Raw genomic sequence first — 14,424 nt, forward strand, 5'->3', positions numbered from 1 at the left:
TGCACCTTCAGGTGCCTTAGATGGTCTCGAACCTGATCTTCTCCCACAGTGGGCGGCTCTTCATTCTCCCAGTCCCTGCCTTTGCCTTCTGCGGCTGGGGTGGTGAGGCTTGAGCGCTTGCCGGTGAAGACCGAGGCAAAAAAGTCATTGAGTACCTTCGCCTTCTCCATGTCCCAGGTAACCAGGTCTCCCGTTTTGTTCCGGAGAGGGCCCACACCTTCCCTTGTCTTCCTTTTATCCCCGACATACCTACAGAACCTTTTCTTGTTGCCCTTGATGTCCCTGGACAGATCGAATTCTATCAGGGCTTTAGCCTGAACGTTTCACGTGCACTGGAAATAATATTGTACCCCAGGGGGGTGGTGGGGGAAATGTGGCAGAAGTTGCTCTTACAGCTTGAATTAAATTCTGACTCTTCAGAGATTTCCTTTAAAATATGTTTGAACTGAATTAATGAGAAAATAATATGGTTGGAGAAATCAATTACAACCATTATTTCACCTCCAAAAGAATAATGCATTTTCTTACCTCCATAAAAGTGATGATTGCTGCAGGCCTGGTCCTCAGTTGGATGGCCAGCCTTTAAGGACTGTTGCAATACAGGGAAACTTTCGGATTCAACCCCCTGGGGAAGACAAGTGCTGTCACTTTTTTATTGATCCAGTTATAACAGAAGTCACCACCAAAGTGGACACTAAAAAAACTATACAAAGTTTCTTCTTCAAATTAACAGTTCAAATTTCAAATTGCATAATAACCGTGCTATCACTAAACTTATCCTGTGGCTTATTTAGGGCCAAACTTCTCCCGTAAGAAATTATTTCAAAACACAGAATGGATTTCTTTTGCTTTGGAAGAGTCTTCCCACATTTTTTCTTAAATCCAGCCAAGCAGCCAAGGGACAGGAGGCTTCCCAGGCTCTCGGAGACTCTTCTCCTAGGTGAAGCCCACGGGATCAGATAGTCCCTGTCCCCAGCATATGCAGCCTCTGCCACTGTATCACTAGATACCGGTGCAGCGTTATCACTAGATACCAGTGCCTTTTGAAAACAGCTGTGGCAAAAGCTGTCAAAATGCAACGCTATAGGTGAAAGGAAACTTACAATTACAGAAATATGTGGGTTGAGGTGTTTGAGTGCAGCAGCCGACCCTGCCAGCAAGCCACAGTGGCCTCCTGCAGGGAAAATCACTGCATCCAGCTTTGGCACCTGCTCGTACACCTCCAGCCCCACGGTCCCCAGGCCCGACAGGTAGAGAGCACTATCCTCCCTGCGGGAAGGAAGGGCAGAGCTCAGCAGCGTTCACAGTTGTCAATGCGATAAAAGTTCCATCTACTACTTTAAAGACATTAGTCAGCAGAAAAAAAAAGATACACGTGAGAGTACATCACCAGCACAGCGAGGGGAGGAGGCGAAAGAACAGGACACTGCCATCAGACCGACCATTGCGTGCTGTTACCTACTGGGAGGAAACCTGCGCCCTTGACAAACCCCTCAAATCGCCTTCAGGCTGCAGAGCTGTTGTTGATTTGAAGCTGTTGCTACCAGTATCAGGTGCTTACAGGGCTGGTGAGACAGAAGTCAGGTTTCCATTGCCATCGCTTCCTTCAGCTTCATAAATTTTAAATGTTGCCGTCCAAACGAAAAGCAAAGTCTCAAAAGGAAATGTCCTTCTCTTTATTTATAAGTGGAATGTAGCGTTTGTGATAAATGGGAATTTTCATGAAATTTAAGCACTGCGTTCAACCTCACAAATACCAAACAGATTGCTACAGAGTTAAGTCTTTCCACAATCCAGGGCCTGTATCTGACACCTTCGCATTACTCTGGAAGGGTAAGGGAAACGTTTAGTCGTGCCAAAATACTCACTGGTAAAACACTTTCAGGCAAAGGTGATTTAATGAGCAGAGTAGGGACAAACAGAGTCAAAAGACTGAGGAAAAGTCCACTGCACAGTCACACAATTGACTTGGATCTATTTCTAAAAGCTGTTTGGCGTTTTAGTGAAAAGTTAGTAATGATGTAAGTGTAGAATGATATATGAACAAAAAAAAAAAAAAAGAGACCTCTGTATGCCTGTATGTTCTGCTGCTTCTGGCAAACGGATAAGCAAACAGAATTATAGATCCAATGACTTCACTTGATTTACTTGACCCAGGAGGTTCGGGTACTAGGAAGCTTTTATTACCGTTAGACATGCACAGAGAGGCTCAGCACAGGCGCAGAGAACGCCCGCAAGGCGGACCAAGGCCCTCTTGAGAAGTTACCTCACATATATAGCAAAAACACAGCAAATTCTTCAGGGCGAGAGTCTATCTAGCTACACAAGAAAGGATGGGATGAATGAACTTTCACTCCTGCAGCACAGCTAAAGACGAAGGCAAGAAATCACGGTGGGACGGGTAACTGAACCCTTGAATTTATTGTCTTTACCAAGATACTGAAGGAGCTCTCTCCCCCTTCTTATATGTGACAAAATATACCACTGCTCTCCTGAACAATTCTTCTGGAGCCTTATTTGCAAAAAAGATTTATAACTGAGTTTGCGGAGTTACCCCTGCCATGGTTACGCGGGAAACCATGGGGACCTGCAAAAATGAACGAGGACCTGGGATATTCAATTTACGAGTAAAACTTCTCTAACAACTGAAAATTCTGTCTGAAGGAGGCTGCTCTGGGCATGGAGATTTATTAGCAGTTTGAATGGATGTTTCAGATAATCATGTTTTCCTTGCTAACATCTAGTTAGAACACCAGTTCACTGATCGGCCTTCAGCTTTTTATAATAAAATGTGTTATTTTACTTGCACTGTGACTGATTACTTTTGCTTTGTGAAAGCAAACATCTCTCTCTCAGTATCGTATGCCATTAAAGGAAAATCAAGGAAAAGGGCAGATAAATCTAAAGACTGTAGATTTAAACAAGCATTTTTGAGTCAGAGCTAGAAATTTGGCCATTTGCCTTCTGAAATGTGCGATACGTCAGCAATCAGAGACGGGCTGTCAGGCTTCAGTTTCCCAATGAAATCTTGACGTGGCAGCTAGCACGTTCCCCTGTTCTCCAAATAAAGGGCTCGAAAGCTATCGGCTGTCCTTCCTAGAGTAACAGACTAACCAGAACACAAATGAACGAGGATTAGGTCTGATTCAGTATTCGGATATGGAATTACGCAAGAAAAAACTGGACTCTCAAGGAAGGAAGGTGTGTAATTCAATCTGTAGCACTCTTACCTCTCTGATTCACAAATCCGTCTTTCTCACATCGCCCCAGAGGTACTGTGTTACTTATTGGCAATATTCACATTGCATTTAGAATGAGGTCCTGAACACCTATAGTTATTGAAAATCCCATGTTACCTAAGCAGCAATTAGGTAGACTTAATGATTGAATTCCAACTTGAAAAATCACATTTCCTTCCTGGAATGTCACAGGAAGTTGCAGCTGGATAAAAAGTTTCCTTCCTCTAATTGAGTTCTTGCATGATCGTTTTCATAACACAGTGTTTTAATTGCTCTCAAGAAATGGGAAGAACTGACATTGACACACCCAACTACAGGCCATTACCCGTGCAGGTAAAGCCAAAGACAGTCACGTCATGCCTACTGCAGGAAGGAAAGAATGAATTGTTGGTTAAGGAGGATCCAGAGACCAAATTGCTAGGGATTTTATGCAAGCTAGAATTAAACTGAAATAAAATGACATTTCAGAAGTTCTGTGCTAAAGCACAGGAGATCGGCTGATGTTTTACAGACAGCTTTGGCAAGTGACAATGAATGTGCGTCAGACACACGTTGAAGACGACTGGCTATCCGTACATGCATACAACCCTCTGGGAAAGCTCTCCCAGTCTACACCTAACAAAAGAGGTTTCAGGCATCCCATTATGAAAAGGCTCACAACTGTAGTGGGGCTTTTTTTTCTTTTTTTTTTTTTTTCCCTCCAGTGTGTGAAAAATTGCATCTGCGAGGTTTTAATTACACATAGTAACAGATTAATAACTCCGTTTCTTGTAACCCAAAATACCTCTTACTTGTAACGTGAAACCTGAAATAAATCAGAGTGCTTTGATATTATTAATGGTGACGTGTACATTTAGAGTTCCTCGATGCTAGATGCTGAAGTCCTTCACGTGCGTTGTCCCTGGAGCTTCATGAGCCTGGAGAATATCTACCTTATATAACATAAATAATAATTTGGGGAGGAGGGGAAGATTAAGCATGAAATTACAATAAAATAATTTAGTTCTTACGTGCAAACGTGATAGCTGATGCAAGCCAGCCGGGAGTTAACACATCGATTGAAAAATGGCTGACAGAAATTCGGAAATCACAAAGTTATGGAAAGCTGTGGTTTTCAAAGAGAGCCTAAATGGGTTCAAAATTCGGTGGGATCTAGGGCACCCCATTCCCTTGGGTTTCTTTGAAAGTCTCAGTCTGGGACAAGGTCGTGCCCGTGGTGGCACACAAGGCACGCCAACTGGCCCTGTGGGTCACTTGCTGTCGGCAGGGCTAACATGCAGTTGAAGAGTACAGTTTTTAATATCATCTTCCCAATAAACCAACTGGGAAAGAAGTGAGGACTTTCTCCATTCCGCTCATTCTGGGATCCTCTTTCCAAGCAACCTTACTCATTATTGCTATGTTTAATGCAGTAGCGTCTAGGAGCTGAAGGGGAACGGGCACTCACTGCCGTAGGTGCCGTACAAACAGAAAGTGGTAGATAAAGTCTGCACAGAGGAGATGATGGGGAGGGAGAATAACATTCCAGCTGAGTGCATCAGAGGGAGGGCCGGCTACCTCGTGCTAATGATTCACACCCCCCGCGCTTTTGGAAATCTTACTTGAAAAAAAGTAGGAAAAGGAAAAAGAAAAGGGAAGGGAAGGGAAAGGCAGAAGAGACTGCAGAGAGAAAAGGAAAAAAGGGAAAATGGATCAGTTCTAAATATTTCTGCCTCTCTTATCTTATTCTAATCACGTTTTTATTAGATCCGGCTTGTTCAATGACCTCAAATAGTTCAAACTTAAGGTCATACTCAACCTTAGCTACTTTGAATATATATATGTGTGAAGTAGCCTCTTAATCGTCTTTTTTCAAGGCAGAATCACAGTTTTGTCACACCAGATATGCAAAAATTTTACAGCATTAACCTTCTCTTGCTCTACACTATGCCACTGAACCCTTTGCATTAAAGGTTAGCTTTTACCCACCTTACTCCAGAGAGACCAAGAATGAACGCTAGCCTTAATGCTTTCTGACAGGGTTCCTAAAGAGTTAACATGCATCCATTATCACACTAGCCCATATAATTTCTAATCAGGAAGTTTGCCTAACTTGGGGGAAGAGATTTTGGTTTCCATCCCCAGCTGGTATAGAAAGATTCATGACTTGTGCCTGGGAATACGTAACTGTCCATACTCCAGGTAATGGGAATATTTTGATGACCCGTGATCAAATTTTAGTGAAACGAATTGTTTTTGCAGAGCTGCACAAGTATCTAATCAAATCTTTCTAATCAGCCTGACTTTCCACTTACTCTTCGAGGTAGAGGTAACCATTCTCCTGCGCCAACCTTCTTGCGTGCGTCTGGGAATCCTTAGCTGTAGTGCCGTAGGATATAACCATGGCACCATACTCACGGCACATTTTCACTCTGGCCGGGGGTGTGCTGGTTGACATGATGACAAACACTGGAATACGGAGCTCTGAGGCGTGGTAAGCAACAGCCATGGAAAAGTTACTGTCCAGAGCCACGATCACCCCCTTTCTTTGCTGATCCTAAAAAACAGGGTTGCTTATTGCACATTGTACAGTGTCACAAAGTTGTCCCATATGATCCCGGATCATTCTAATGGTCTGACTTCCTTCTTTTCCTCTACTACATAATATTACATAATATCATGATATTACGATACAGCATATGCTTGTCTGGTGTGATCTCGGGACTTACACACAGAGCTAGGACAGCACAAGATCAATCCCCGTTCCTGCACTCCACTGGGTTTGATTCTTGTTCCATTGGAATTAGCTGCAAAACTCCGGCTGATCCCAGAAGAGCCGATATCTGGCCCCTCAGAGCCGATACCTGGTCCCTCTTCCCTGCCCGTGTGAAATTATTTCATTTCAGGTTTACCTTTAATAGAAGGTTTTATTCGTATTATTACAAAAGTGCAGGAATAACCACTGTGTCTGGGCTGCTGTATCATGCCAATTATAATTATTATTGCTGCAGAGACTCAATAGCCTCCTACGACAAATGATAAACAAGCTATTAATGTAATGATACTGAAATTCATTACAAAACCAATTGGTGATCTAGATCCTTCTCATCACCCATTGTAACTCAATTTCATCACCACTTAAAGTTTGGTGGTTTCAACATGTCAGAACCATAGTACGCATACAAACACTTCCATCTGAACGCCACACAAAAACGCTGATGTTTACATTTCGCAAGCTTTTCTTTCAAATCTTTTTAAGCATTTCACCAGCAGATCTGCCAAGCGCAAATAAAGTAGTAAAGTATTTTACATTCAGATACTTGCAGACCTATCTGTGCTGTACAGCACAATGGCTCAAAAGGCAAGAAACACTGCGATTCCACGGACAGTACGGGTAAAATTAGCTTTATTTCTGCTCTGTTTTTGTGAAGCAGAACTAATCCATTTCTTTTTGAACTTTGACATTTTGTTATACCTGAGGCAATGATGTCAGAAGGTAAAGTACACCTCGTTCCTTCACAGATCCCGTGTACTGGAGGAACTCTTTCTTTAGGTAGATGTCCATTCCATACTGCTTGGATAGCCTAGAATACTGGAGTACAGAAATGTTATTAAGGGGATGTATCTAAAATTAAGGAAAATCTTCCACACCCCATCAGCTCCCTGGTGAGGCATGCATTCAGCTGCTACACATCAGCTCTAAAAAGCAAATTTCATAATCTGTTTCTTTAGAAATACATGACAGAGTGTCATTACCTACCAGACTCTTCTGGTTTACGGAAGCCATTTTCAAACTTGCAGCAGTGAAATACGTACCCCATGCCGTTATGAATTCTGAAAATAGCATTTGTTTTGGTCTTACTGTTCAAATACAGATTTTAAAATAAGTATTTTCAATTATTTAAAAAAACACCCTGTGGTCTGATATTTTAGCACTTGCCAGAACTGGATCTTGAATACCCAAAAAATAAGGTCATCTCCTGATAGATACAAAAGCAGCTAGAAAATTCCTCCTTGAGTCCCATTATGACTCTGCTACGGTTTCTGCAACCGATTCACTACTGAATGTTGTCCATTTTGCACCCTAAGGCCAGTACGACATTAGTAAAGACATTTCTCATTTGAAGAATGATGGAAATAATAGAAGTATTTCCCAGGACTGCAAGTGTAAGCAGGAGCTGTTTGCAAATGCTCAGTGTGTGGAACAGAAAGGATCCCTGAGCTGAGAGGAATTAGCAAGCGTAGTACGTGCGATGCAGTGTCCAAGTGCAAGATGTTTTAATTATTGTTTTTAATGGCAAACCTTTATCAATTTTTATAGTAAGACACAGCACGCATCGCCATATTAATTTCCTATTACCATATTATCTGAAGCAAGAATTTTAAAGAAGATAACTTGTGAAATAGAGCTGCAGTAAGCCTGTGGGTTCCAGTTCCCGAGGCTTACTGCAGCTCTATGTCGTAACTGGCTCTCTCTTCCATTGGCTGCCAAAGTAAATGAGGACCTGGGGATTCAGAGGATCAAGCCCTCATTTATGGTAAGTCACAAAGAGAGAGAGATTAAAAGACAGCATGACAATGTATTTTAAATATTTATCTCAAAGAGTATCTGGCAGTGTCATGCATATGGTGTATAACGTACACAGTAATATGTACTGACATTTTTCGGACTGTGGGACTTTCAAAGTGAATTTATATAAACTGAAACAGATACTTGCTTTACGGTATACAATTAAACTAAATATTCCATATGAATGTTTCAAGGCTTTTTAGTGGGTTTACAAGCATACGTTAAGTTCCTCACCCATAGGTGGGGCCAGATTCTCTATTTTGCTTCTGAAAATCCTGCAATAGGAGCTACCGCTTGCTGCTCCTTTGCAAATCTGGCTGCAGAACTGAAAGAATGGAAAGTGCTTAGTACGCTAATAGGAGAATAGTTTCTATCCTAAACAGCCTGATCTATGGAGAATGCCTATGCAAAACAGAACAAGAGCACTAGACAAGAAACACTACTTTACTGGTTCTCCACATACCATACTAGTTTTATCATTTTTGCTTTTGCAGAGAATCTTGGATTCTAGAGTGAACAGTGAGAAGAAGGATTTGAGGAGATGAATTCTGTGACTTTTTATAAAGTTGCTAAGTCTCCGACATTTAAAAATATATGTCATTAAGGCATGCTTTACCACAGAGGGGGTGTACTTCAGACTATTATTATTATTTTTCTTTAATTTTGATACTCAATATTTTAGCTCTTTAGGTTATCCTTTTCTGCTTCCTTTAACTGGAGCTTTTTTTTCATGTAGCCTAAATACAGCAATTACTTCCAACAAAGGAGGTGTCAGTGCTATTTTCAGCTGTACTGACCTGATGCGTGACCTTGTAAGACTCATTGAACCAGCCTGTATCCCTTTTGCCACCGTGATCTTACCTGAGGACTACAGATACTGTGTCTAGGGTGCAACACACAGCACAGCCTCCGTTTGGCATCCACAAAGCTAACACAAAACAACCCCTAGAGTTCCTCCATCAGTAACCAAACCAAGTGCCCAATTTAATGCTAATTCCTTGTTTTCCTGTACTCACTACCTCTATAACATCTGTCACAATTATTCATGATGCCATAGCTCAGCTCCAGGCAAACTCCTGCATAAGGATCCAGGACGCTCCATCCATGGTCTTACCTGCAGATTAGGAACCACCCTGCAAAGTGTTTCTCCAGTCAATTAACTGAATGGCTTATAGTCACCCTCACTTTTTTTAATCCAAACCAATGCCCCTGAAAGGGGCTCTTACCTCTCAGCGACGAGTTAAAATAAAGGTTACCTGTGTTTTTCTTGACACCACTCTGTGCTTTCAATACTTTCCTTTTGAATCAGTGCATGAAACATATACTGATGACTTCTGTGGGAACATTACTTTGAACAGCAACAGTCATGGGCTATTTTCACACTAAAACAAGTAGGGATATAGGTTTTCCACTCTTCTGATCATCCCAAAAGCATAGTTCATAAAAAGAGACTAAAGAAAGTTAGCCTGCTTAGCTTGGCGCAGTAAATGCAGAAAGGGGATACAACCACGTTGCATAAATCTGCCGGGGACACCCCAGAGAAAAGAACTATTTAAGTTGAGGGGCAAAGCTGCCTGAGAGCAAACGGTGTGAATTGGCCAAAGAGAGCTTGGCTACTTGTGAGCGGAGCACCATCGGTTTACAAGAAGTTTTGTATTACACGGATGCCTGCGGGAGCAGAAGAGGGACTCGGTGGTGCAGCCTCGCCTTTCCTTGCACTAGGATGCGTTGAGGGCAAGGACGTGGCTCAGGGGATGGGGCTGAGAGAGACTTTACAAGTTTGGCAGAAGCGCGCGACGCCGTGAGCCGCAGGGAAGGGACGATCCTGGCTATCAAAGGGTACGGAGCTAGCTAGTTCTGCTTTCCAAATTAAGCCCTGACGCTCTCCCTCTCCCTGCCCATAGGCCTACCTTTGTACAGCAAGATTAAACCCATCTAACAAATATGACCGGAGTTGCCAATTACAGAGAAGCGCAGTGCTCACCACCTGCAATAAAAATGCAAATCTTCTCTTCCCGGGACAGTCTCTCCACAAAAGCAGAAGACTGACACTTCTGTTTAGAGCACTGACCGTGCTCTCAAGCACGACAGCCTGAGAGTTTTGGTGACAAGCGATGCAATGTGCAGACTGCGGTATGCTCCCTCTGTTCGCCCAGGCCCTGGCCCCCCGACCACCCGTTCTGCACACGCGTTTGCTCACTCCCCCTGCTGCCTTCCCGAGCTGGCCAGCTTTTCCACCCTGAAAGGAAATGCAGGTACATCTGGCAGGATGGTTTATTCCCGAGTCACTCTAAACAGGCAGTATATGAATGCACAAATGCATCCAGTTGGACTCCCTGCACTCCGGCCAACACTACCCTGCAAGTTTTTTGTGCCACCTTACAGCCCCAAATGGTCTTGTACCATGCCCTTTGTCATGAGACACACTTCTTCAGTAGCATGCTACAAAAAACACAGCTATCCTTATTTTGGGAACTCTAAGCTAAAAAAAAAAACCCAACACTGAAAGTAATTATGATGACTCTGGATCAGCAGGCATCATCTGGGAACCAGGAGAACTGCTGCGCCTTGCAGACCCAACCACTTTGCTCCAGGGACTCTTAACCCCAAGCAGTGGCTCAGACACCAAGGTGCTCTCCCTGTGCGGGCCAGAAAGACAATCCACAGCCGGTGAGGCTGGGGGGGTGCCCCGGGTCAGCAGCAGGGAGGGACTCATCGAGGGAGCAATTTGGGGCTGCTGCTATGAATTGCCGTTTGGCAAAGACGCTCTTTTCACCCACTGCAGGGGAAAGAGGAGATTAGCCGCCGAGTGCCTACAGCAGCCTTCATGAAGAGCTCCCAACAGTAGGAATACACTACGAATCAAATAGCTTGCCACCGTACTCCTCTTACGCTTTAGCAAATGTTTGTACATTTATGGGTGTGTCTCAGTCATTGCCTACCTGGACTGATCAATAGGTGTGTATGTTTGTGTGTGTATATCTTAATGTCCTCGTTCTGTTGAAGACGCACGTGGCAGAACCACCTGGTTACAGAACATATCCAGCCTTGCCAGGTTGGCCAGGCTAGGAAGGAAATTCTGTGCCTTCAAACTCTCCAAATACGAGGGCTGGTTCCAAACCAGACCCTCCCACAAGGCTGTTTACCCAAACACTGACAGTCCGCCGTCTCCAACTCAGGTTCCCTGTAGCAAGAGTTTTTCATCAGGAGCATAATACCACAGTGCATTAAGTTTACGCCTAATGTGGTTTATCCTTTGTTTACGGGTCACTGCAATCTTTGAGGATTTAGGTTAGCGTGAACAGGTAAGAAGCAAATGCTTATTGACTGTTAACAGTAACTAATGTGAACATGAGTCATCTTACACAGATCTACCTGCTGCAACTCACACGTACTCTTCATTCATTTCTGATCAACTTTTATACAGAAAATAAAAAATGCTGAGAGAATGCAAAGCCATATAAACTCCCTACCATGCAGGGGGTTTTCTGAACACCGCACTGGATTTTGAAAGCTGCTGCACTAATATCTTCAAATCGAATCAGCTTGTTATAGCTTGACAGGCTGCTCCTACTGCTTGACTGAGGGATGCGGGGAAGGGCATCCCTAAGTAACTCCTCATTACGGCTCACTATCTTCATTTCCCAGGTCTTCACGTCCCCGTTCAGGTAATCCTCCTCACCAAAATCTTTCAGTCTCTCAGGGTTGATGGAGGGTGGCTTCTGCCCAATAAGGCCATTTCTTATCGGCCCGTCCTTACAACAGTGAAGATCACAAGGTACTGGGGCATCTTGTTTCTTTATTTTATTGTCATCCCTAAAAACAAATAAAAGAAACTTGTTAGGAAAGCTTGGATGATTAAAGGCTTGACATTTAGCATTTAAGACGGAGGCACATCTCTGTTGCTCTTTGCAAGCCTCAAATAGGCAGACCGAATTATTACTGTCGTGTCACCTTATCGCATAGGTGGATTGAAAGCTACTGTAACCAGCCAGCTTTTAGAAAAGCCACAGATAACCTGGCATGTGGACAAACTGGGAAACTGTCGTACCCAAGAAAATAAGAAAGATATAATCTGTGCTGGCCGGGCAGCCAGCCCGTCCTCAGTCTCAATCGGCAATGATCCCAGTTCAGTGCTTCCAGAAATTTTGGAATAACTGGAATTGTATTTGCTGCGTGCAACCCCGTGTTTTTCAAAAAAGGCAAATAGCTGCTGCACAGCGTTCCCTAATACTATTAATAGCAGTAACAAATGTCATTACGTTGTACACAAGAGGTCTGCTTCTCTGCTCTTGCATACTTGCAGAGCATACTCTTGACAGTCATCAGCTGCCTCCTGACGGGAAGGAAATTACTTTGATAAGGGATAACGATTATATCCTACTACAGAGCTAAAGAACTAGGTCTCCTGATCTGCGAGTTAACACTTCATAGATAAAAACACCTGTAGATAAGACGACACCGTGATGCCACACAAACCTCCTTCCCCAAGAAACTTTGGAGAGACAACACTGCTACAAAAAATTGCCAGTTTTCCTACCTTCAACCGCCTTACTCTACGGTCCACAGTGTTCAGCAGTTCACAAGGGATAATATACTGTAGTGCAGGATTTTGCAGCCCTACTAACAAATAAATGCAAAACTTCTAGGAATTCTTGGAATTTGGAGAGTAATGAGGGGAAAAAGGAGCATTACGCAGAAGACCATTGATTTGAAAAAGAGCTGATACCACCCCTAGTCTGTGGCTATGATTCCACAGATGGTATAAGCGCCTCTACACGAAGGACTCAATATTAATCTCTTTAGAAGAAAGGGTTTTCTAAAAAATATACGCGTTAAATTATGTCAGAGATTACAGCATCATCTCCAACAAAAAATATTTACCATTTGCACAAAATAACTTGGATTTAAGTTATGCAGTTATTCATCAGCAGGGCTGGCTGAAGCGAACGTTGCCCTAGTTTTACAGCAGCGATCAGCACTGTAATATGCATTGTAATCATTTCCAAAAAGAATTCAAAAATATTTAGAAACAGCTGCTTTTTGAGCAATTGCCCCACTTCTGGCAGTGTCATCCATTTTCTTTGTGGTCCCAATAATCTGTGCCAGTAGCTCTGCTTCCTATTACACTTCCAATTGTTCTGCTGAGGACTTCACATAACACTATGGGCAACATCAAAGGCTTTGTTGTTTGAATCAAGTAATATACCAGTAGCATCAATCATTCTGTATATCCTCACAGGAGACAAAAAAGGACCATTTTTGTAGCAAGGTCTTCTCTCTCCAAAACTGATGAGATCAACGCTAATTTTCTAAGGTAAATAAATGAAGTATTTACACATTTGCCACTTGTTTGTGTTGAAACTTGTGATTTAAAATATTTTCCCAACACCGTATCTTAAAGCTGATACACCCAAAGAGCAGGCATTCTGCCTTCGAATTAAATAGTTTATCAAGTAGCTCTATTTCATACTTTTCTGCATTTCTGCTCCTTTGGGGTTAGAGGCTTGGAACACTTCATAAAGATGTGCCGGTGTTAGTTCTCATGCATATTAGTTAGCTTAATGCAAAGATGTGAATCAGATCAGACTGTCTCCCCGTGAACTTCTTACAGCACAGCCCCCGGCATAAACAGCAGCTACCATCATCTAAGAGGCCACATCGCTGTTAAGAGTTCATTTCCTCCCCCCCCCCGCCCCCCCCCCCAAAATATTTCCATATCCCAGTAGCCCATAACCACTCCAAAAAGAGAAGAACAAATACATCTTATTTCTAAACATATTATCTAAAATCGCAAGCATTAGCAATGAATGATACTTCTTACACTGGCAATGGGTTAAAAGGGTCTATGCAGGGTAAAATAGATAGGCAGATCAAAAATTTGTGATTTTTCTAGGTCGAATTTTTTTTTTTACTGACTGGCATTTGAGATAGGAGATAAATTCACGCTTTTTCCTTGCATCTGTTCTGATTAACCACAAAAAGTCCATAAAAAAACCCAGCCAAAGATGACCACAGAAGTCCATTGATGAACCAGGATTCTGCTGGAAAGTACAAGCTACAGGGTAATGCCCCACCACACTAGTGCCATCAAATATATTTATCTGCAAGTAGAAAGACCAAAATGGGATACTGATTTTTGGCTCTACTCTTGAATTTCCTTTTTTTGCCAGAACAAAGGAGGGAAGTAAATCAGATTCTCAGTCCTTGATCTGCAGCTCTGCTCTGATGAACAGTGATTATATGCTCAGGACCCTGATGGAGACAACACCTTATGACCACTGGAAAAAAAAGAACAAAAGTCAAACAGCTGTAAAATACGCGTAGGCTTTTCAAGCCTGAGATAGGTTTAAAGCACATCTGAAACATTACCGTCTCAACATTTAATATGGAAACTATCATCCTTTTGCACCTGAAAGGTCAGCAGCCTCATTACCAAAGGAACATCATCATGCTATTGTATATGTATGGATTGTATATATTTATTTCAGATGAATTTTTATTCTCCTTCTACATACGTATTTTTCATTCGCATTAGCGAATGACATTTTTCCCTGTTGAACCCGCCTGGGTGTGCCACAGACCCACTGAGAGCTCTCAAACCCCCAAGGTAAACAGTGGGTTGAGGTTTGATAA

At 42.7% G+C, this 14,424-nt stretch overlaps 1 protein-coding gene across 3 annotated transcripts in view; it reads right to left on the minus strand.

Annotated features, from left to right (window-relative positions):
• The window catches only part of LOC103924204 (serine racemase-like), a 35,839-nt gene that overhangs the window by 16,248 nt on the left and 5,167 nt on the right, over positions 1 to 14,424 (minus strand). For all 3 annotated transcript variants that reach the window (XM_009332688.1, XM_009332687.1, XM_009332686.1), the window contains 5 exons: positions 11,262 to 11,604; positions 6,694 to 6,810; positions 5,534 to 5,775; positions 1,104 to 1,269; positions 529 to 625 (listed from right to left, as the gene is read on the minus strand). In XM_009332688.1, coding sequence (XP_009330963.1) covers positions 529 to 625; positions 1,104 to 1,269; positions 5,534 to 5,775; positions 6,694 to 6,810; positions 11,262 to 11,604 — 965 coding nt within the window. The remainder of the gene's footprint in view (positions 1 to 528; positions 626 to 1,103; positions 1,270 to 5,533; positions 5,776 to 6,693; positions 6,811 to 11,261; positions 11,605 to 14,424) is intronic.

The sequence above is a fragment of the Pygoscelis adeliae genome, unplaced genomic scaffold (genome assembly GCF_000699105.1).
Source record: "Pygoscelis adeliae isolate BGI_AS28 unplaced genomic scaffold, ASM69910v1 Scaffold269, whole genome shotgun sequence".
Lineage (NCBI taxonomy): Eukaryota > Metazoa > Chordata > Aves > Sphenisciformes > Spheniscidae > Pygoscelis > Pygoscelis adeliae.